This window comes from Seriola aureovittata, chromosome 2 (genome assembly GCF_021018895.1).
Source record: "Seriola aureovittata isolate HTS-2021-v1 ecotype China chromosome 2, ASM2101889v1, whole genome shotgun sequence".
NCBI lineage: Eukaryota > Metazoa > Chordata > Actinopteri > Carangiformes > Carangidae > Seriola > Seriola aureovittata.
Genome location: NC_079365.1, coordinates 3664026 through 3688218, shown reverse-complemented (window position 1 = coordinate 3688218; position 24193 = coordinate 3664026). Strand labels below are relative to the sequence as shown.

The 24193-nt window shown below is 40.0% G+C and overlaps 2 protein-coding genes across 2 annotated transcripts; one reads left to right on the top strand and one right to left on the bottom strand.

Moving 5' to 3' along the window:
* Window positions 1–302: 302 nt before the first annotated feature.
* On the top strand, window positions 303–9089 carry cfap92 (cilia and flagella associated protein 92 (putative)). Its single transcript, XM_056404025.1, has 12 exons — window positions 303–483; window positions 768–987; window positions 1269–1391; window positions 2065–2249; window positions 2412–3274; window positions 3391–3585; window positions 4399–4672; window positions 4752–4910; window positions 5355–5543; window positions 5913–6063; window positions 8026–8231; window positions 8917–9089. The coding sequence occupies exons 1-12, from the start codon at window positions 349–351 to the stop codon at window positions 9079–9081; spliced, it is 2865 nt and encodes a 954-aa protein (XP_056260000.1). The 5' UTR covers window positions 303–348; the 3' UTR covers window positions 9082–9089.
* On the bottom strand, window positions 9059–24055 carry acad9 (acyl-CoA dehydrogenase family, member 9). The gene is made up of 18 exons (XM_056404037.1): window positions 23782–24055; window positions 22144–22237; window positions 21883–21984; window positions 20379–20485; window positions 20161–20261; window positions 18399–18477; window positions 18105–18276; window positions 17924–17997; window positions 17765–17840; window positions 17612–17682; window positions 17389–17508; window positions 17171–17299; window positions 16618–16697; window positions 15703–15829; window positions 15537–15614; window positions 13253–13381; window positions 10042–10114; window positions 9059–9746 (listed from the first exon to the last, which is right to left on the bottom strand). Exons 1-18 carry the CDS (start codon window positions 23962–23964, stop codon window positions 9646–9648), a joined length of 1896 nt encoding a protein of 631 aa, XP_056260012.1. The 5' UTR covers window positions 23965–24055; the 3' UTR covers window positions 9059–9645.
* Window positions 24056–24193: the final 138 nt, after the last annotated feature.

Below are 24193 nucleotides of genomic sequence, written 5' to 3'. Positions count from 1 at the left end.
ATCACAAACAGATGGCCGCTCCTATTACATCACATGGACAGTTTACATTGCTCTTGCTGTTCCAAGAGGTAAGTTTTTCATGCAGAACATAGAATAGATTAACATTAGCTCCACAGGGATGTTGAAAAGTACTCAAACTGAAAGTTGTAAGATGAGCTGGTGTGGGACTCTTAGGGTGCTGAAATGTACTACAAATCACCACCACAGTATAATGAAAGAAACAGAGATTACAGATTTCTTTCATCCTTTGTCTCATTCACAAACATTTGTCCCTTTTTAGAGGGAGAAATTGATGTCCCTGCAGCTCCTGAAAAGGCCAAGAAAACAAATAAAGACTCAACTACTGTTATGGTGAAAGCCCATAAAGCTCAGAGCTGCTATCATATCGAATACAAGCTGTTCCCAGGTGATACAGAGACAATCAAGGTGGACCTAATAGTGTTTGGACCAGTAGCAAAAATGTACAAAGAAGATGAGTTCAAGGTACCCATGACCTGGTGCATGTGTGTGTGTGTGTGTGTGTGTGTGTGTGTGTATATATCTTCATGTGTGTCCTTAATGAACACTTCATGAACATCCGGAACGTTCAACAATAAAGCAGCTACATCATCTAGAGTTACAGTAAATGACCTGTCACTACACAGGAATTATTGTCATCATAGAGATGATGGTTTCTGGTAACAAGCACACTTCAAAACATCCCACTGTTCACTAACATTTAGACAAGTGCCTTGAATGCAAATATAAATGTGTGAATTTTGTAACAGATTCTGAGAACATGGCATGAAGCAGATCAGACCTGGGTTGGTTGGACCCAGATATTCAAAGTCAGAGTCGACAGGGACATGTTGATCAGTCTACTTCCTCATAAGATCAAGCTGGAGATATGTAACAGTAAGGACAAACTGTGCAGCCAGGCCCGCTATGAGAGACTGAAAGCCTTCAAATTGCCACAGGATCTGCCTGATGATACAACAGACATGTGTGGTGAGCATGAATTTCAACTTACATATATATACGTATATATGTATATATATGTATACATATACTGTATATAAAGTGTCTTTTACAAAAAAGTGATATATTGTTGAATTCTGATTTAAAGTTGGGCTCAGGTATGGGTAGATGATATAGTTATATCTTTTCAGTAGTCAGTTGTAAGTGCTGTCACCACAGTGAATAATGTATACACACTGTTGTCTGATTTAATATCTTTGCCAACCAACATAGCCATGATACATATGCTTTTTTGTAACCCTTTTGTGTAGACAAGAACTTGGCTCCACAAGTGAAAACAGGTTTTCAAAAACCCACTGATGATTATGACCTTGAGGACATAAAAAAGAATGGCACCGCATCAGTTGAAGTTAGTCCCATTCGTTTGTTGGCAGGTGAGTCACCTTTTTATTTATACGAATAGAGATGGTTTTCAAACTTCTTGCCGTGTGACCCCTTAAAACAAAAATGTGTACTTGCAATGCCTCAATATCACTTTCTTGTCTCCTGTTTATGGTCAGTTTAACCACAGGGTTGTGTTTGTCTTCGTTTTAGTTTAAGGGGGCTATAAGGGGGGGATAAAATTATCAAGTAATTCACTAGAAAAAAGGCAAAGATGAGAAGAGAAAAATACCATTGTTATGTACTCTATGTTTTTTTTTTGGTTCCTGTCCTGTTAAACACCTTGCATCCCCTCAGATAGGAATTCCCAGGTTGGGGATCCTTGCTCTAAAGCTATGAACTTTATACTGGGATACCGGGATTGGTCAAAAGCTGAAGCTGATGGTAGAGGAAGAGTCAGGGGCTCACCAAAATTATTATAATTCATATTGTGGAGAAAATATCAAAATTTCATCCCAATTCTGACTGAAGTAAAAAAAGTCATAATTAAGGTGGCATCAACACTGTTATTGATATTGGAAATTGAGATTTCAGTTTGGCCCAGATTGGTAGACTCCTAGTGCGCCACTGTTAGCATTGGTGTAAAGATGGTCAGATTTAAACTTCCAGGCACTGTTTAACCATGAAAGAACACATGATGTAGTCTGTTGTTTTTGTGATTGCCAGGTGACACCTCAGTGACCGAACGCTTCCCCGTCTATTCATTTGGTGTATTTGAGGTCATGTTCAACATCTGTCTGGACAGACCTCTATTGTCCGACCAACTGATAGCTGAGCTCAATCCACTGGTCATCACAATTTTGTCAGCCAAATCAATGCCTTCATCCCCGGTGCCTTTCCATGTCCTACAGGTGTGATTTGCATCTATTAACTATATCTTAGAATGATAAGTGGCTTATGCTGTACATGTGTGTTGAATACATTTTTTCCTTATTCACTATTTACTTTTACTGATTAGATACAATTTGTTTTACAAACTGAGTTTTGATGTAAGACATTTTTCCTTTCCCCAGGAAAAATGCATGCCTGTCTATTGCCAGTACAAGTTCCATAACTTGAGCATGCACAAAACAAACCATCACAAGCACGGCCCCAACATCTACTTCAGAGATGTAAATGTGATCCTGACTGGCTTGATGAGTCCTCAAGAGCTCCAAGAGTTCCTGTCCAGTCCGCCTCTGCAGATAGAGGTTCATGATCGTGACAGAAAGTTAGAAGAAACACCAAAAACTCCAGCAATGCTTGGCACAGGCTCAGATGATCACATCCAGAGCGATGCAGCACCATTCAAACATAAAATGAAGGCTTTTAACTCATATGGTATTGCAAGCCTGGACCTGTCTGAGTTGCTACTTGGGAGGAAAAGTCTAAAGTTGTACTTACCAATCAAATGCTGCTCTCCACCTCCGCAGCTGGATAGAGAAGGAAGTGCACGGAACAGGACGGTGACAGACACAGCTGCGAGCAAAGATCCCATGCCACAGGCCCATTATTATGATGCCAATTCTCAACTCAAAGTCACAGTTGAGGTAGCTCGCCCACTGAATGTTAAGACCGACAGCTGTGAATCGGAGTCCTATGATGGTCCATTTGGGCGTATTGTCTACCTCTTTGATTACAACAACTTCTCTGTCATGACCAAGCTGAGATCAGAGATCCTCACAATCAATGCATCTGCCTTCCATCTGGCCCCACGCTCACTGGAAAATATAGAGAGAGCTCTATCAAACTACACAATGAATTTCAAGCATGATGAGAGCAAGGATCTGGATTTCGTCTCAGGATTCCATGTGCTAGATAAGAGGAGACACATCTTTGTTCTAGAAGGGCTGAAACATAAAGCAGTGAAGAGACTTTGGGAGGCTGTTCCTATGATGTAAGCCCATTGACACTATCACACTATCACACTATGACACTAACAGTGTTAACAATTTAAAGGATAGAGTGTTTAAATTCCAGTGAGAATCCTTCAGTTTGTGTGGTGTTTTGTAGGTTAAGCGAGAGTGAGGAGGAGCAGGTGATAGTCCGCTACAATCCAAACCTGTGTTTCTTCAAGCGCATCTATGACTCATTAGATATGGGCTTGAGTCCTATCCATCTATCTGCATCACTACAGACCATCATGAGACAGCCTCGGCTTTACATTAGAGGCATGATCCCCCAACCCTGCTTCCAGGCTTTGTCAAGGTAAACATAACGTGAGATTACAGTGGCACTTAAGGACCGTGCTAGTGATTATGCATGTTCTACCCCGTTTACTACAAATCAAGAATATTGAGAATGACAATAATGAGACTGCACTAAAACATTAAAGCTGTGGGTTGTAAAAACAAAACATTGAGATTCAAGATGGCACAAAAGGACCATAATAATTCTCTGTGGGTGTGTACTGTGACAACCCCTTTCACAATTTGATTCATGCTCACATAAAAATAAAGTGCAGCTTTGAGATTTCTTTCAGCTGTATGCAGACGTGTGCTGTTCATTGTTATGTGCTACACAACTCAGGAGTTTGCTAATTGTTTTTCATAAAATATGGATATGAATGGAAATGGAAATGGAAAACAAGGGCTGCTTGGACTGGTAGGAAAAAATACAATCTCAAACTCAAATCTTTGACCTTCGAGTTGAGATTATTTTATCACACTTACTGTACATGGTCAAGAATGAATGCCTTGCTCATGAACAGGAGATATTTAAAAGTGGGAAAGTTTATTCTTGACCTTGGAAATTGTAGTTTGAAGAAAATAGTCTTGACTCAAGATCTGATCACTAGTTTCTATAACAGCAACTAATGGTCTTCATCAGTGATAGAGATCCTCAGGTATGATAACGCATCAAGTAAGTAAACCTTGGATCAAGATTATTTTGTCAAACTAATGTATACATGATGATATGTACTTCTTATAAAATTTGACAATATACATGAAAAACTACTGTACTGTATATATTTTTAATGTATATACTGTATATATTTTATTTTTACTTTTATTTACCTAGGTTAAGTCAGCTGGCTCAAGTAAGGCAACTCAAAGACGTGGTGCAGTACAACCTCTTCCCCTCAGCTGACATGATTCTCAGCATGAGCAAGGAATATGGCACATATGATGAGCTGTGGAAGCAAAAAGCCAGAGCAAACACCGAGATAGACTCACCCTCTCTGCCTGTCAGGATGAAAAGACATGCACCGCTTGACATGCTCAACAGAGAATATATCAGATGGAAACACAACAGTCAGGGGATGCAATTCCACCACTCCAGGGACTTTATTCAGGTCTGGAGGCCTAAATAGTGTAAATAGAGTAGAATCTGATTCCTTAAAGGAGCCACTCATGTGTTTCTATGTATTACAGGAAAATATTCAAATGGTGCAAGAGGAAAGTAAGCAGGTGCCAAAGCCAGAGGCTGCTGTAATAAGGATGGATACAACCAGGCCAGTACACATCTACAGCATCCAGACCTTCAACTCAAGTGAGCAAGTCAAGGAGCTGCTCCAAAAAGAGATGGCTAAGGTTTGATTCATGTATAGGATATAATGTTCAGTAATGTTTTATAGATACATACTACACACTACCATTCCTCAATTTTTAAATTTACATAATTCTCTCTCAGTGTTTCTGGGAATTAAAGAGTTTTTGTGAGTTCTCTTTTAAACAAACAAAAATAGGTAATGAGAGCTCACTTCCTCTATTCCTCAACCTGTTCCTAATTCTTCATCTTGATCCCCCTTTTCCTCTCAATACATTTCTTTAACAGACGCTCATGTATTAGATCCAGGAGATGTAATGCTGGTATTTTCTGGGAAGTGTGCTGTAGCTCAAAAAAATCAGCCCAGGTATTGGTGAGCGTACCTGAGCTGGTGATGTCATATCTGAGCACATTATTTACAGACTGCACGTCAAACTCTGATCATATCAAAATAAACTTTTCTTGTGTTTCTCTGTTGATAACTTCAGATGCCTGGGCGGAGGTTCACCTACAGTCAGCAGTACCACAGTGCTACAGTGGAGCCTGGAGACATGACTTCTAAAAATGACTCCAGCTCTGCTGCTGCCTCTTCAGTTTGGTTCTCAAGTATGAGAGGTGACAAGTCCAAAGTGCACCCCAGACACCCAGGCGAGGCTCGTGTGGAAGAGCTGAGGAAGGTGATGTCACTCTTCATCCTCCAGCAGTGTGGGGTTTCACAGGAACAGGAATGTTCAGTTTATTGGCATTTCCATGAAATTTAGTACGGGGATACAATTTTTATTGCTGTTTACTTTCTCGTCCTTTCTCTATGACCCAGTATGTTTAGGTTAGGATAGGATAGCGTGTAACATGACATGACTAATAATATTAGCCTTGCTGTTGCTTCAGTTGTCCTGACCACACAATAATTTATTGCCCCAGTGGCAGTTAGAATAACATTTTAAAAGAATTTGAGGCATCTGATTAATCTTCAGAGGTGTCCAGTGATAGTGTGTGTTTGCAGTGGAGGGCTAAGTTGTTAATACTACTGTTCACTGTGCATGCAGCCATGGAGAGAGAACATCCTACACGCCAACATACTGAATCCCACACTCTCACGGGACAGATGGGTCTGGAACCAGCGCCATGAGGACTTTCAACTCTACAGCAAACCTCCCCCTTTCTTCGGCACACCTCCAGTCACCATTCACCTGGCTGGTATGAACTTAAAAGGTGGTGCTGCATCAGTGTACCATAAAACACTTTTACCTGTTAAAGGTGTTATAACTTTCATGTATACGTCTGTTTTGTTGTATGAATGTGTATTTTTCCTTTCGCAAAAGTTTTAATGAGGACAGGCAAACAAGGAGAAATCCATCAAGACGTCATGTAGCCACAAGGTGTTACTTACTGCAGGCCACATGACCGACTGTGGGGCATAGCTGCCAAAACTAAAAGCAAAACATACCCAAGAAATACATTTAAATAAAAATATTACATTTTTAAATGGTACTTGGATTAAAATGGCAAGTGAGCCAGCCTCTTACACCCTGTTTAAGTCTTAAAGCTCCATATTTTACACTTTTCCTGTGTTTTATTTGAAGTGTTGATCCATAAGAAGATATGTTTGTGGTTTTAAGAACCAAAAACCATCTCAATGTAGTTTTACATCTTCTCCCTCAAGCTTCTCTCTACAGCTCTAGTAACAACAGGTCAGTGAGCCAGTCAGAAGGGAGAGTGTCTGAGCGTCTGAGCCTCTCTTCTTTTCTGAGTGATTGAATAAAAATTTAACAGATTTCAGGTAAACACTCCGAGAAACCAAATCCTACAAGGTTGGATGGTTGGTCCAGGTGGGCGGGGCTTGGGGCGTGGTTCAGAGTGGTGTCTGCTGTGTTGTGACATCAGAATTCCTGACGACTGGTTTTAAGGCTCAGTTTCTGAATACAGGCTGTGTGCATTTCTCTGTGGACTGAGCGCTTTGATACTTTCACAGTATTAATATAGAACATAGACCTGCTTTAAAATCAAGCAACACATGGACATCTACCTTTATACTATATGGGACCTTTAAAGGTATACTTGAGATTAGATGTATGAGTAACTTGCTGGCTTGTAGTGATTTAGATGCAGTAGATCCAGTGGATGATACTTCCCAGCAGGGGTTAGGCAGAAATAAATAGCAGCGAATGGAGCCAGTTAACAAACAAACCACAACAAAGATTTTAAACATTCACAACACAGCACAACATCTTTATCGTATTTTCAATACTTGGTTTTCCTTTCATACCTCACTGTGTCATAGACCTATTTTTGTTTGGTAGAATGTGGTCCATGTAGCAAACACAAAACCAATCCAGCACATTTCTTTTAAAAGGCCATGATCAAAAGATTTAATTTATATGAGAGATGTTTAGAGGCACTAAAGTTAATATGAGTAGTTGAAGAGGGAGAGAGACTTTATGTAGGTGATGGTGGAGTTGGGAGTGACTGCAGCAGAGTGTTATGTCTGGTTAAATGTAATTTGTTACGTTTTATGAGTTTGGTTTTGTTCAGTTAAAGGGTTTAAATGAAGGCTGTTTGCCTAATTTAAAACTGATGGGGTTCTCAGGGGGAAAACTTGAGCTTAAAATGTGTCTTTGGACGACTTGTAGCAGTTTATATTCAGCCAAACTATGTAAACCACTTGGCAGTCTCCATTGTTTTGATGTTGTTTGTACATATGGTACGTTGTTTTCTTGCCACACAAGCTGCTTGTGTGCCATTTCATTTTCAGTATGTAAATGGTGAGTGACTTTAGCCCATCTGGCACAAACGGCTATGAGAGATGAGGCTGCAACTAGCATGAATGCACTGAATATTACAGTTTAACATTATCCATGAGTAGATTTTTTCCTATAACCGTCTGGGCTCTAAGCTTTTGAAAGCCAATATTGATATGTTTTGATTGAAGCTCCAGATGGTGGATATTTGAGCCAATATCAGTCTTTCCTGCTGAGGAGCACACTCCTACTCCACACTGGAGAATACATTTGGACAGGGAGGAACAGTGATATCAACAGTAAACAAAATTACCCCATAATATGTCCTGCTGTGTTTGTCCATTTAGTTCATTAGTTATATGAATAGTAAAGCATAAGCCCTGTTTAGCATTTAATCCACTGGTGTGCTGTTGATCCTCAGGAGAGTCTCTACAGCAGGAAGAGCTGGAAGCAGCCAGAGCTCAGTACAGTCGCCAGCTGAAGAAGCCGGCTCCTGGTAGCAGCACCAACCGACCAGACAACGGCCCCGTCTCAGAGTTCATGGGGGAAAACTCAGAGGCAATTCAGGATATACTGAAAGACGAACCGAGGAAGTATTCACTGAGGAAGCCAGGCCGGATGCTGAAGGTACAGTATTATTTACTGAGCTGAGCCACTTTTGGAGCAGTTGACACAGGAACACCCGTTACACAGTTATGACCACAGAATTGACATATCTTTATATGTCAATGCTGTACGCACATGCAGTATATTGTACCTTTAAAAAGTGTATATGGTGAACATAGAAAACAGTTGCTTATTTACACATCAGGCAGTTACGATGCATCAGTCATTTGAAGATGTGTTTTTGGCCATCTGGTAAATAGAAGCTCTGTTTTTGGTCTCTACCAACACTTGAGGGTAATATCCAGGTCTTTAGCTGCTAAATGCTCCACTGATTTCACCAGCTAATTGCTATCTGTGTCTGTCTACTGTCTGGTGCTGAGCAGGTAGTGTGCAGTGGGTTTTCAGATCTTTATCACAAAAACAGCTGCAACAAAAAATGACGGTAAGAGCACTGAGAGTGAATCAAACGTTGAGAGCTGAAACTCACAGTAAAGCTCCATAAAGACAAGAGGTGAAAATTCTCTGTAGGTTCATCACTGTGCCCGCCCCCTCTCACATCGTCATTTCATAATTTGTTTTTGTAAAAATATTGATTGTAGCTGCTTTATTGTCTGTTTTTTCACGATGCTTGCTAACTGGTTGCAGTTGACTGTTAGTTCAGTTATTACTTTATTTGGTGAGCCAACAGCTGTGTTTTGTGATGCAGCCTTTGCCTAAATCATCTGTGATGAACATGCTCGACAACAAAGCAGAGGCTCCAGCTCTGGCTCCAGGCCCCTGCATGGACAGCTGCAAGAACAACGCCACACCCAGACATATCTCTCTTCACAAAGATCACTACATGTCAGTTCAAGTTAGAACTTTTTATTAGGAAAAAAAGCTTGATAATACTAGAGAAAATATAAACGTTTTTGTCTTAATGTGGTATGTGGTGCTGTTGTTTTCTCTAGTGGATTCAGTGAGCAGCACTCCTTCCTGCACAAACAGACTTCTCTGCCTCTGACAGACGAGGAGAGGAGGATCTTCACCTTTCAAAAGTATGCACCTAAAATGAAGACTCCTACTTCAGCCGTCCAGCTTTCCAAGAGTACTTTAAGAGAACCTTCAAACACTGAACCTTACACACCAAATAAGCTCATAAGCATTAAAACTAGTATCTTGTGCAATAATTCATTGTAGCATTAAAGTTAAAGAGCACTTTGGATTGAACTTAATAAAAGTCCATTAGAATAGAACTACCATTACACAAAGATCTGAGGTTTTATATTTGAATCCATGGTTAATAAGACACAGTAACTATTAACACAAATGTCTTAATTTAATTTTTTAAATAATCTCAAATAACATCAGGACTAATACAAATTCAGGTCATTGGGATATTGAATTTGCCCTTGCTGTCCGATCAAAAGACAGTATTCCGGTCACATGGGAGAGCTCAGTATGATCTTTCAAGAGGATGAGAGCAGATGTAGGCTCTGTTCTCCAAGACCTCCCTGGCGATCTTCTTGATGTTGGCATCGTTGTTCTCAGGAGAGTCTGGAACGGATTGAGATGGGAATTACAAAACAAGCTGCTTTCATTTGGTAAATACAACATTCTCATCTGTCTGGATAATGTCACTGGATAACTTACATACAGGTCATTAAAAAAAAAAAAAATGCACACTGTGACAATGAAAAGCAGTGGGGGGTTTGAGTGTTGGTATGTGGGGCTTGGTGGGGAAATTCCGCAACACATGCAAGTCTTTTTTTTACTGAGATGCTGTAAAAAAAAAAAAAAAGGAAAAAAAAGTACAGGGCTGTTCTCAATTACCATTTTGTGTTGTACTTACGTTTTTGCAACTGAGTCATCATGTAGTTGTTCTTAAAGAAAGCGTCCGCGCAGAATGTGTTTGCAAGCAGCACCTAGACAAATGAACAACACAGGCATTCATTAAAACCTGCAGACATGAAGCCGACTGGAAAACAACTGAAATGAAAACTAAATATTATGCAGGAGGAAGTCGCATAAAGTGCAATCAATTATGATCAAAAAGACGACTGTAAGCATTTGTTGGTTCTATTTTTTTGTTTGCAAAAAGACCACAACACTTTAATTGGAAACATTACACACAATTTCATCAATGAAATGTGTGTTTTATAGAAAGATACAGGTACAGAAAAAAAGTTTTGGAATCACTGGAACTAAACCAGATGAAAGTTTCATGATTCAGGCCATATTTGCTTTTTTTTGCTTTCGTGTTACTTTGTGAAACATTTCAGTCTTAAAAAAGAAATGAACTTTGAACCTTTGGAATTTAACACAATTAAATAGGATCTGTACAGTTAGAGAAATACTGTAGGAGGAGGAGGAGCACACAGCTGCACGCACAACTGGAACACAAGAGTGTTGCAAAAGTGGATAATACAAAGCATCCAATGCCTTCTTTAATGTTTCTGTTGAGGATTTATTTTGCTCTGCATCACTGTTTCTGATTACACACACACACACACACACAAAACTTTTCCTCATGAAAGTGGAGCAACACAATCTCTACAAAATACTAAAGTGAAAATAACTAACGTACTAAATCACCAATAAATAACCACTCATTTGAATAAATCAAAGGATGTGAAGAACACAGGCCTAATTAAACATGTTTGCAACAAAAGAGAAATAAAAACAAAATAGAGGTGACAACATGTTGTGACATGCTGCTGCTTTAATTGCTTTCAGCTTCCCACACTAAATGAAAACAGCTTCATCTAATTGGATAACAATGTGTGTTTTATTACGACTGATGAATACACTGATGTTAATTAAGACATAACCTGTTTTCTGCTGGATAATTACACTGTGATCGAATGCAAGGACCGAACAGTTGTGTATCACCACATTAGCAGCAAATTCTGACTGCAATTTAATCTTCAAACCACATGTTCGGATGGTGCTTCATTTAAAGACCTTTCATTAACACGTCACCTCAAGTCACTCCCTCCCTACTGTTTAGCTTTTCCTTTTCTATATAAGGAAGACACCAGCACCGAAACAACACAGTGTATCGAACTGTCACCTCCGGGCACACTTTAACTTCATTAAAGAGCTGTTCTTCATTAGGGGATGTGTGTGTGTGTAGTTTGCAGAAGTTACTACAGAGTCACCACAATGCTATTTAACTAGCAGATAGTCTGAACTCCTGTGTTAAACCACCGTTTAATCTCTATATTATTTCACCATATGTAAAAGCTGACACAGATAATCCCAGCATTGAGTATTTGGCATTGTGGAAGAAGGGGAGATCCTACCTGGACAGGTAGGTGCTGTCAGTTGTTTCATTGCTCATGGTATTCCTATACTGATCTTAACCTGAAATCACAAGTTTATTTATGATATACAGTGGGGTCCAAAAGTCTGAGACCATGTTCACTTGGATGAAAAAAATAGACTTTTGACTCAGACTTTTGGACCGCACTGTAGGTGTCCAGTGAGGTAGCATTTAACCTGCACCATATGTATCATGTGGCCATGGTAGAGGTAGGATGAAACAACTCAGTTCAGTTTATCCATTTCATTTGAGGGCCAGCCCAGGGAATCTGGTAGTTAATAATTACCCCCCCCCCCCAAGATGGTTATATTTTCACTTGTGTCTGTTGTGTATTTACTTGTCTGCAAGATTACACAAAAAGTACTGAACTGATCTGTACAAAACCTGGTGGAGGAATGGGACATGGACAAGGGAAGAACCCATTAAATCTGGCGGATCGGGTTTAAAAGGAGTGGATGAATTTCTCAGGAAATACTGTTTGGATGATGGTTTAAAAAAAAAAGAAAAAAGAAAAAAAAGAAATCTGGATCTGACCTGATCTGGAAGAACATATTGAATCTGCATTACACACAGAGTTGTACTTTATATTTAATTATTAATATTAAGTAACAGTGCATGTGGCACCAGCATCATTTAGAAATGCTTACATCACTATTTCATTCAACATGCAACAATAGCAGTTGCAACATAGCAATTTATACAGAATTGTATAATGCTGATGTCATCGTTTCACCGAACAGGTAATAAAACCACAAAGTCGTCTTGCACAACGATTAAAGACAAGAAGTAAATAAAGCAACTTGACAACGAAAGAAGTGCAGGATTGTTTGTGCTCTACTGAGTGACATAGTTTTTATTTTCTTCTTATTTAGGACAGTTTGTGACTGTTTTGCCCTTAGCATGTTTTTGCCTTTTTTTCTTGTCTGTTTTTTAATCTATTGTCTGTACTTGTCTGTCCCTTCTCAATCCTTTAAGATGTTCTAATGCTGTCTCTGTGCTCCTGATATTGGGGCTGTGTTGGGGGTGGGGTGGGGGGGAATCTGGTCATTTGGTTTGTTGTGCATCTGCACGCGGATAAGTACTACATGACATTTAGGGGTGTGTGTTCTCAGTCAGCCTGCTTCACTGAAGATATCCTTTTTGTTTTGTGTTGGAATAGTTAACAATGCTTTCTTTACCCATGATAATTGTTACCAGTACTTTCTCAGTATATTACAATTTATTTTCGAACTATAAAATGTTCATCTAGTTTTATTGTGGTAATCTCATTCTTTTTTTCCAATTAATCATGTGCAATTGCACTTCAAGCAAATCCCCGTTTCATTTTCTTTACACTTATGTTTATTGACCTGTATGTAGATGCCGGTCTTGCAGGGATCTGAGTTAAGATGTGGCAACTATCAAGATTTCATTTAGTGCTTTCACCACCTGACAGAATTAATGCTATTAGCTACAGTTGAGTACATTAGCTGGTGACGCTTGTTTTTACAGGCCTTGAATTTCATCTGCTACATCTTGTTATGACATTATTAATTACAAAAGTTCAAATTAAAATAGTGCCATGTGTGGTATATAGAACACAGTGGCCAAAACACTTTTGCTGACATACCTGCTGTAGTACAGAGGCTAGAGCTCTGAGGAGGACTACTGCACTGATGAGATCTGTAGTGAATATACCATCTGATCTGAGTGTGTATGTGTGTGTATGTGTGTGTGTGTCTGTCTGTACTGCACACACCTCATGGTCATGATTCCTGAGGCCGATGCTGATGGAGCGGCTGGCTCTGGACAGGACAGCTGTCATGGCGTAGAGGTTGATCAGCACATCTGCTACTCTCTTCAGGATGAGCTGTTCATCCACGATGGTCTGACAACATCAGTGAATAAACACAAGGACACTGTAATCATCCATCATTTCCAACCTCAGCAATGGTTAAAGTTGCTTCTACTTGATACTTGTGTGTCTGTAATCTGATGGGAAAAAAACTGATTATGTATAATTTTGTAATTTATCATCAGGTAATTTTCCTGTAAACCTCAACCCAGAGAAAAAGGAAAAGTACTCGGAAATAAAAATTTGTTCTTGGCTGAGCTGCGTCGAGTCTGGCTTTCTCTGGATAACGCTCGCTCACTGCTGCTTAGAGAACAGCTGTGATTAATTACTTCCTGTGTTTAGAGACGTTCTGACACAGCAGAGTGACACCAGGATTATATCTGGGCTAATACGTAAAACCTGTGGGGTCTAGTTTAGTGGGAATGGGATCTTCTTCTGGCAAGTTTAAGTCAGATCAAGATCAAACGCGACCTCTAAGTGGGAGAGAAATATACGACTGTCAAATAGACGGAACCTCAAGCCTCACACAGAGGACAACCCGCATTTATTAGTCAAGCCTTCACTAACCACTTCAAGCCACAAACATTAGTCTGATAAGTAATTAAAGGAAAATTCCAGTTTATTATAACTTAGCTCTTCTTTTCATAATTCATTCATTTTGCCCAGTGTTAGTAAGATTTCAACCTCTCTGAGCGCCGTGTTTGTGGCCCTGTTGGGTTTAGTTGGAGTGTTTTTGCCGCATTCCCAGTTGTCAGCATTTATATTTGTAAGTACAACAATATCCTAACCTGAGGAGAACATGTGACCCAAACAGCATCCTTCCCTGCATGTCGTCACCCCCCCCCCCTCACAGATTTGCCAAACTATCAAATACAAAGGCAAAAATATCAAAAACAAATTAAATTAAAAAAAAAAATAAATAAAAATGAAATAAAACCAGTGTGTTCTTTTAACCATGCACAAAAATGTTACCATGGTGACATTGAGAAGGGACTATTGGGGTTTGTCCACATTAAGCTTGTAAAATTTATGACATCAGCCTGGTGTTTGGGTGTGTACGCAGTAGACACTGGTTTTTTGTAAGGACTAAGCTTATCATGTGTTTTTTTAATGAATGATTAGAATGTAACTAGAGCTGTCAATTACATGTAGTGCAGTAAAAAGTACAATATTTCCCTCTGAAGTGTTCTGGAGTAGAAATACAAAGTAGCATAACCTGGAAAAGTTGATGTGGATGTAATTTGTTTTAACATGAAAACAGCATTTTAAAAATATGACATTATTTTCACACAAAAACACTTTGACATGTGAGGAGGAGGAGCTGAGACCCAGCAGCCCCACAATTATCTGCCAATCCACTGCATCGGCAGAGGTACTGCTGCCTCAAGTTGGTCCATCTCACTTTATGATTTTGTCCCAATTTCCTCAAAATATCTTAAAGTTGGGGACAGGCAGTAAGGCAAAAACTCCATCATCACCGTTCAGCATATTGTAATTGAAGTGGTCTGGGAGCAAACTCGACGTCTGCACCTCCTCGACTCTGTTTTCACACTTTAGAAAATCTAGACCACGATGGGAGACTTCGCCAATCACAGGTCTTTTCTGAGAGAGAGGGCGATCCTATCGGCTGTTCTACAAATGCAGATGCGTGTTCACGTCCCCTCAGATGAACAACATCTCATCTTTAATGGTTAAAGAGAACAACAGTCAAGAGATGTTGCTGCCCATTAAACTTAAAGGGCTTATTTACTCATTACTTCAGCAGAATGAACAGAAACGTTCAAGCTCTTGTTCTTCTGCTCATGATGCCTGCTGAGTGATGAAAGCCCCCTGAGGACACTGCTGGATCAAAATAAGAGTCAAATGATACAGGAAGCGGGGATCTGGAAAGCTGACCGGTTTCCAAGAGGTTTATAGCATCTTTGTGAAAGCCATGATTACAAAAGCACAGTCACACAGAGACATGGTCAGAGAAAAGAGAGGAGACTCTGGAGCAGCTGTCTGACAGATGAACACCTCGGCAACACTGATTGGGAGATATGAACAGATCTCTAATAACATTACGGAACAATGCCTTCATTTAGACGTTTAACACAAAGGGGAATTTTATCCAAAGGAAGTGGAAACATTTGAGCAGGAAAATCCCACAGCCGCTTTGTTCCAGGAAGTGAAATAAATCGAATGTTACCTTTCCGTATCTGTAGAGCAGGCTCTCCACGGTCGATCCAAAGAGGCCGACGTTCTGCTCCAGCTTCTTTGCACTTTCCTGTAAACGGAAAACGAGTGAGCCTCTAGACATACAACTGACACATCTAAAAAGAAATGGTCCTTTCAGAGTTAAGAGAAGTCCTTACTGCCAAGCTGGGATGCACAACGCCGTCTTTTCCCGTCAGGCCAAGGTCCACCGGAGCTCCAAATGAGCTCTTCAGTTTCTTGCCTACCATGCCCAAAGCAAGCCCTATGTTTCCCTTCTTCATCTCCCTGGAGGCAGAGCAGAGAAAAGACTGAGGGAGCGTTTTTTTTTTTTTTTTTTTACTATTTACATACAGAAGATCTGTAATGTAAATATCATTGCCAGACAGACCACATGTGACACACAAATTACATCTTTAACCCTTAATACCAGTTGCACCAATCAATGTTTTTGTATCAATGGAATGGAATAAAAATAATGGAATTGTTGTCTGTTTGTTTTGTGTTGCTGAATTAGAACTATGTTAAATTGTATCGTCCCTATTAAATAGATGAATACACTGAAATAAAAAACTAAAACTAAATGATTATTTTTGATGGGAAAGGGACAACTCAGCTCATCAGAGTTAGAGTCTTTCAGCTGATGGTTTTGGTCTTCCAATTCACAAGTGTACTTTTTAGATTAATGCTAAACACACTCCCTGTTCAGCACCAAACAGCAGACAGAGTTAGCATCTAGCTGGTGAATATATTGTGGCATTTAGCAACAAAGAGCCACAATTTTCTTTTAGAGTTAGTGCTCCAAGGTGCTTGCAGCAATCTACCTGCAAAGTACCGTGAAACACTACAGAGGTGCATCAAGGAGAGCTGGTGCTATTTTAAAAAGGTGAAGGGTGGTCATATCAAATACTGGTTTGAATTTAGTGTTTGCACTTTGTACAACATTAACTGATGTATACATTTTTTGAACGCATCCTCACTTCACTTTTAGTGACTAAAACGAGCACTGAGTCATAAAGTCAATTTTACATGAATATCTTTACCAACTTTATACTTTACAACCCTCACATTCTTACTTCACTTTCGCTGTGAGCACTTTGCCAGCGTACTGCATTCCAGTAAGAGCGACGTACATTCTCAGGATTTCATTGGTCCCCTGAAAACAGACAACAGAATCTATAAATGAATGTATAAATGTCACATTATCAATTTCACATTTATTATACTATCTGTATATGGCGATGCAGGCACCACACCACATTGTATATATCTGCAAGAGTTCAACGTTTCCCTGTCAATAAAAATGTAAGATGCTCTTAAAATGTGGACAATAACATTTTGAATTGTGATTGATTATACGTGTTTAAATGGCTGATAAGCTGCAGGTCTGTACAGTCTGTGTATCTACGCACAGACAGAAGCCTTAACCCTCAACTGTCAACTTCATGCGATTTGATTCCAAAGTCAAAGGTTCCCCCTGGTGGCTACTAACGGAATGGATCACCTGAACAATGTTTTAACCCTGGAATCCAAACTCCCACCCACTGAAACACATTTTCGAGTCATCACCAACCAAACTCTGTAAAATATTCTGATTTAAAAAAAAAAAAAAAGAAAAAAAGTTGCTACCTCAAAGATGGGCAGGATGCGACAGTCCCTGACGTAACGCTCATAGGGGTAATTCTTTGTATAACCCAGGCCTCCGAGGACCTGAAGGGCTTCACTGACACAAATCCAGCCTCCCTCTGAGCTGAACACCTGAGCAGAAGACAGAGAACACACATTATTAGCAACTTTGTCTTATACTGGTCTTACATGAACAAAGTTTGGCGACAAAGTCATCTAACCTTGACCATGGCGGCCTCTACAGAACAGTCTGGAAGCCCCGGTCTGTCCATCATCCCTGCTGTCAGGTACGCCATGCTCTCCATCACGAAGGCATTAAGGGCCATCAAAGCAAACTTCTCCTACAGTGACAGGGCAAACACACACACACACACACACACCTTATTCACCTCTGACCAGACTGAGAGGTGGAGATGATTCCTGGGAGGGAAAAGCCAACTCTACCTGAATCATCCCGAATTCACTCAGGCTTTTGTTGAACTGCTTCCTGGTTGCAGCGTACTCAGCGGTCAGTTCTACAGACGAAAGAAGAAGAAGTCAAAACCCACACACGGAAGCACTTATTCAGTTACTTCAACTGCTGCACAGGGTTTTTACCTATCAGTTTTTTTATCATTCCAGCTGAAGAACTCCCCATACTGAACCGCCCTGAGTTCAGGATGTTCATGGCAATCTGTCCAACACAAGGCAAAGATTTACACAACCTTACCGACACAGATACACAACCTTACAGATTGAGGACAGTAAAAAGCTTACCTTGAATCCTCCACCTATTTCTCCTATTACATTCTCTACTGGCACTGGGACGTTGTCGAAGGACACTTCACAAGCTGAAAAAGTGAAAAAGTTTTGTTAAAAATGACCCGAAAAAAAGCACAAACTCAACCAAGATCATTCCCAGTACTCGTCCTTTTATCCAAGCCCGTGGGAGACTTACTGTTGGAGCCCCTGATGCCCAGTTTGTCCTCAGGCTTGCCGCTGGTGATGCCCCCAAAAGCCCTCTCCACGATAAATGCAGAAATCTTATCTTTCTTCACGCCATCTACAGTCACCTCCGTCCTGGCAAATACTGTCATAATATCTGCCATCCCTCCATTTGAAATCCAAATCTGACGAGACAAATTAAAAGACATCGGATCTTGAAGGTTCAATGCAAAAGAAAAAGTGTGGACGGTCCTTTTGAATTAATTTGAAGTCCAGATTAGACTATTGCGAGCTTGATTCCTCTCACCTTGGAGCCGTTGATGAGGTAATGTTTCCCGTCCTCTGACAGGGTAGCACGGGTCTGAATGGAGGCTGCATCACTTCCACTGAAATGATCAAACTGAGTGTAAGTAAAGCTAATGCTACCATCTACTTATTATCAAGTATAGTTGCTTTGTATACATCTCAATTCTTCCATTCAAATAAAAATCGTGAATGATATGTCATATGTCATCATCTGTAAATGGTCTGGTTAATTAGCAGAAGATGTCCAATTTACTAGAGTTTGGTTGGTCTTGTCCAAATAGTCTGTAACTGACAGAAATGCAAATAATGTTGCAACCGTCCCCAGTCTGCTCTACAGGTGCATTTACACTAGTGATACAGGTGTATTCATACTGTTGATACTGGTGTATTTGTACAACAGATAAATGTATATTTATTTTGCAATCAACTAAAACTCCTTAAATACGCACAGGTGATTTCCATTCAACTAATTATGTGAATAAAACCCTTTGGCTGCACCAGTGATGCTTTAACGAGTGGGTCACTGTGCATTTGTCTGTCTGGACTCACTCAGGACTGTTGTGGAGAGATGCATGCGATGTAAGATGGAGGCCATCTTGGACAATACCAACCATCCTCTCCACAACATTCTGGCAGGACAGAGAAGCAGCTACAGAAGCAAACGTCTCATCTCACTGCGCTGCAGAACAGAGAGGTTCAGGAGATCCTTTGTTCTTGCTGCCATCAGGCTGTACAACACCTCAGCCAAAGGAAGTGGACTAATCTAATTATTATCATTATTATTATTATTATCATCATCAACAATGAGCTAATGGACACATGAATTTCCCCTAGGGAATAAATAAAGTATCTATCTATCTATCTATCTATCTATCTATCTATCTATCTATCTATCTATCTGGGGACAGGTGAGTCCGCTGATTGACTGGCTCTTGTGATGTGTAGCAGCTGCTGTGTGGCTCAGTTTCACCACCTGCTCTGCCTGTGATAGAACGCTGATGTTACAGCTTTAGCAAAGATTTGATTGATATTGAAATAAGCTCTACATTTAATCACATAAAATCATCGCACAAATGAATGCAGAAGTAGAAGGTGTCATTATGAAACAAAAAAGTATAAGATATACATTTCTTGCTTTTGGGTTCTGTTCTTTTCTCAAAGGAGGAAACAGGACGGGGGGTATGGTCTAGCAGACTAATTTATTAATTTATTAATGAGGTACTATCATTTATAACTGCCCTCTGGTTAATAAATGATGATGTGTTTTACACTTTACAATAAAGCTCCTTTTACCAGGTATTAATGGTAGTAATTCATTAGAAGATTAATGAGTAGTGAGCATTAACTTGATCTTGCCAAATAGTGAGCCTGCATCAATGTATGAAAACTGTTATAACTTGTTTAAAATAGTTTATTTATGATTTATAAAGTGTTAATAACCGAATTAATAACCTAATTATAAACATGTATAAATCCTTTATAAGTGTAGTCTGATTGTACTGAAAACTCAGCTCTTCTAATCACCTCTGTCTCTGTCAGTGTGTCACATAAGAGTGAAATGATTCTTCCAAGGTGTCCTGATATGAAAATACCAGACTCACCAGAGGAAGCACCACCACTCATTCCTCACCTCCACCTCCTCCGTTACTGTGTATACCAACACCTTGTGCATACATGACTGTCCAGGTTACTCGTGTATAAACCTAACTGCATCTGGAGAATAAATAATAAATAAACAGTAAATTCATTTTCGGCGTGTTTACCTTCCAGGCTCGGTCAAACAGAAAGCTGCGATGTGTTCCCCAGAGGCCAGTTTGGGCAGATACTTCTCCTTCTGGGCGTCACTCCCTGCGATCAAAATCCCCTGAAACAACAGAGTTGTCACTCATTTAATGTTACAACTGGTATTGTAATGATAGAATAGTTTACATAACAGGCGTTGAGATGTTGAGCCACAACTCTGTTACACTTCTATCTTTACCTTGAGTCCGATGGCTTGATGTGCAGCCAGTGTTACAGCAATAGAGCCATCTAATGAGATGATCTCTGCCAGCCGTGCATACATGGTGTTGGACAACCCGAGACCTCCTGGGACGGAAAAACACAGACACCGCCTTCAGTTTGAGTCAGTAAGTCACAGTGGGACTGTGCAGTTGTGGCGCCGCTGTAAACTTAGGATCTTGTACAAACTGTAGTATTGTATAAGGAAACTGTTTTATGATCCATGCACAGCTCCTGTCGCAGGAGTATCCCAAAATCTGTTATCCGAGATACATGTTCTGCAGAGTCACCGCATGAGAACTACAAACTTAAAATACACAGTGTAAAGCCCCCAGGTAGAGAATAACAGAATAATCACTATAGACAGAGATTAACAAAGTACAGGCTGCAGGCAGCTCTGATCACTAATGTTATTTACTCATTGACCTGTTTCCCACCTGGTTATGGACAAACCCAGAACACAGATCTATTTACTGAAGCACCAAGAGCAAATACAGTTAGGAGTATTGTTATTTATCCATGATGCCTAGGGGGTGAATCCTAATGACTTTTGTAATCCCTTAACTTTCTCATGTTATGTGACTATCAAGTCAAAATTTGACCTTTGTCCAGTGTTTTAGTTTATGATCAAATCCCTGTAAAACTGATCAAATTCCCATCAGCCACAGCTGTACTTTAGTTTTTAGTGCTAATTCGCAAATGTTAGTTTCGGTGCTATCATTATTAGTAGCACACTGCCCTATGAAAATCATGAACATGGAGAGAGTTGAAACTTGATTTAGTGAATTAGTTCAATTTGTTCTGCGTCCATCGTCACAGACGTTTCTAATCAGTCTCCAGTTACAACTGCATTATTATGCAACAATCATGTCACTATAGCAGCCTGTTAGCTTAGCTTAGCATAAAGCTAAGTATTTTGGCAAGCGTTTATATGCCTGTCAGATTTATGTCAGTGTGATAGCGTCACTACCTTTACTTTTACAGGTGTGTAGTTGAGACCAAAATGAAAGCAGAGTTAATGATGGCCGTTCTCATGGGTCAAGACATGAACATGTTGACAGATGTCCTTGTGCTGGTGTGATCCCAATGCAAGATTGTCTCTAGTTACTCTCATTGGGCATATTATATGACAGCTACAGCTACAGCTACAGTGTGTGTGTGTGTGTGTGTGTGTGTATGTGTGTGTGTGTGTGTGTGTGTGTGTGTGTGTGTGTCTTTGTTCAGGGTTTGTACCTGAATTTGGCCAAGACTGAAATTACAACAGCTGCTGGAACCAGCTCCAGAAATCAGTTGAAGTTCATGAGTTCGAGATTAGCCTCATTATAATGTGTTTACTAATTGCTAACTAGTGAACGGTGCTACAATTGTTTCCTAGCAAACAAGGTTAAGTTTAGCTGGTAAAACCTGATTTAGTAATAACTTAGAGGGATTCAGAGAAACTTAGAAATTCATTTACAAAAGGCTTCAGGTCACAATCATCTCACCATACTCCTCAGGAATCATGATTCCAAACAGCCCGAGCTCCTTCAACCCATTCAGAGTCTCCGGGGGGATTTTGGCTTCGTGGTCAATCTTCGCTGAGTCAACTGAAAACACACGCACAAAAAAGACAGCCTGTAATTGTCAATTAAAAAAAAAAATCTCAGAGGCAACAGATTGTAAGATCATAATTCACACATATTCACATACGCTGCAGGATGCTAATAGCTAACCAGTTTTAACATCCACCACATCGCTTCTCTCACCCTCCTCATTGAAGAATCTTTCCACTGGTGCAACAAACTGGTTGATCTCCTCCAGCTCTTCATTTCCAATTTCTGGATAAGGGAAGACCTCAGCCTGCAGGAGAAACAGACGGTTTTAGAAATGAGTGGCGGAAGAAGGATTCAGAGCCTTTCCTTCAGTAAAAGTACCAATACACTAATGTAAAAACACTCCAGTACAAGTGAAAGTCCTGCATGGAAATCACACTTAAGTAAAAGTACATAATTATTAGCAGCTAAATGTAGTAAAAGTATTAAAATAATAGTGTTGATTGATCCCTCTGACTGATGTATTATCATACATGACGTCAGCAGCATGTTACTGATGTAGCTGCTCTAATATAGACTGTAAAAGTATATTTTTTTCATCAAACATCACTGAATACAGGAAGGTTTCCACACTTTTTTGGAAAATTATTTTAAATAAAAAAGCTTACATTACTCAACATGGGAAATCTGGTTTATTTCCACTGATAGCTGTAACAGGCATTCATCACCTGTGACACCAATCAGTGAGTGAAACTGAAGTGAAAAAAGTAAAAACCTGTAAGAAAAAGCCCCGTCGACACAATGCTGACTAACAAACTGTGAGCCCTCTCCTCGGCCTGTGTGTCAGGTTTTGCAAGTCACAAATTGACTTCAAATGGAAGGTGGAGCAGGAACCATAACTGTGATGGCCATATGCACAGCCGCACAGCTGGAACGGAAATATGCTAACATGCAGGTTTATGGTTTCACACAGTCTCTTTGTTCGTTTTCTTTGCAGTCATTTAAGTTACGTTGAACACAACCATAGTCTGTTTGGTTTAGAAAACTTCTGGAAGTTTTTCCCATCTCCACACAGGATCTCTGGAGCTCAGCCAGAGTGACCATCAGGGTCTTAGTTCCCTCTCTTACCAAGGCCCTTCTCTCCTGATTGGTCAGTTTAGCCAGCAGCCAGCTCTAGGAAGAGTCCTGGTTGTTCCAGACCTCTTCCATCTAAGAATGATGGAGGTCACTGTGGTCTTGGGAACCTTCAATGCAGCAGACATTTTTTTGTACCTTTCCCCAGATCTGAGCCTCAACACAGTCCTGTCTGTCAGCTGTGAGACCTTATATTGACAGGTGTGTGTCCAGTTATCTGAACTGACCACAGGTGGACTCCAATCAAGGTGTAGAAACAAGAGAAATGGGAGGCAATTTCAAGTGTCATGACAAAGTGTCTGAATACTGTGATATTTGTGTTTTACCTTTTTAATAAATTTGCAAAAAATTATGTGACTGAAAAAAAAATTATTTTCTGTCAGCATGAGGCTCTAACATAACATAACATATTCACATTCGTAATTTCAGAGAATATTTGAGCTTTTACTAGGAAATTTACAACTTTAATGTCGAAATTTTTCTCTTTTTTTTAAAATTAACATAAATTTACCACTTAAATACCTTTTCTAGTAAATTTACAACTTTAACTCTTGAACATTACCCCAGCTGGGGCAACCGGAATTTTTACCTTCAGATGCCCTCATACAGTAGATTAGGTTAGCAGCTGAGGTTAGAGCAGATTTTTACAGATGAACCAAAGAAGAAGAGGGGCTTCACCCGCCCATCACTGGCGACGACAATCATTCACCCTCTTACCTTGTTCACCTGACCGAGGAACAAATCCTTGGCATAAACGAGGTTTCTTGAGTGAGTTTTGAAGGACCTCCGCTGCTGGAGGTTCAGCACTTCTTTCCCAGCATGCCTCGCATTACAGGAGAGAAGCTGCTTTCCTGCTTGAACAGTTTTAGAGAAGACGATTAATCTGTTTACATTCATCATTCTTCCTTCGTCAACCTCTACTTCCTCTGGTCCATTGATGTACTGCTATTATGTTGCACAGACGGGTACCTTTCACCCGTTTCTGTCTCATGCTGATGACATAGGCACACTGCTGGTTAGATAACACGTTCAAGGACCCTCGGAAACGGGGGACTTCAGTTGAGCAAAGAGGCTGGCTTTAACGCTTCCGACGTTTAATAGCATGTAGCACATACAAATGTAGAAACAA

Coding starts and splice junctions, on each gene's coding strand:
- cfap92 (XM_056404025.1), top strand. CDS start 349: ATGGTGAAAGCCCATAAAGCTCAGAGCTGCTATCATATCGAATACAAG. Junction 988..1,268: donor TGATACAACAGACATGTGTG/GTGAGCATGAAT, acceptor CCTTTTGTGTAG/ACAAGAACTTGGCTCCACAA. Junction 4,911..5,354: donor TCCAAAAAGAGATGGCTAAG/GTTTGATTCATG, acceptor TGATAACTTCAG/ATGCCTGGGCGGAGGTTCAC.
- acad9 (XM_056404037.1), bottom strand. CDS start 23,964: ATGATGAATGTAAACAGATTAATCGTCTTCTCTAAAACTGTTCAAGCA. Junction 17,998..18,104: donor GGGCATCAGGGGCTCCAACA/GTAAGTCTCCCA, acceptor TCACTTTTTCAG/CTTGTGAAGTGTCCTTCGAC. Junction 17,683..17,764: donor AATGATAAAAAAACTGATAG/GTAAAAACCCTG, acceptor TTTCGTCTGTAG/AACTGACCGCTGAGTACGCT.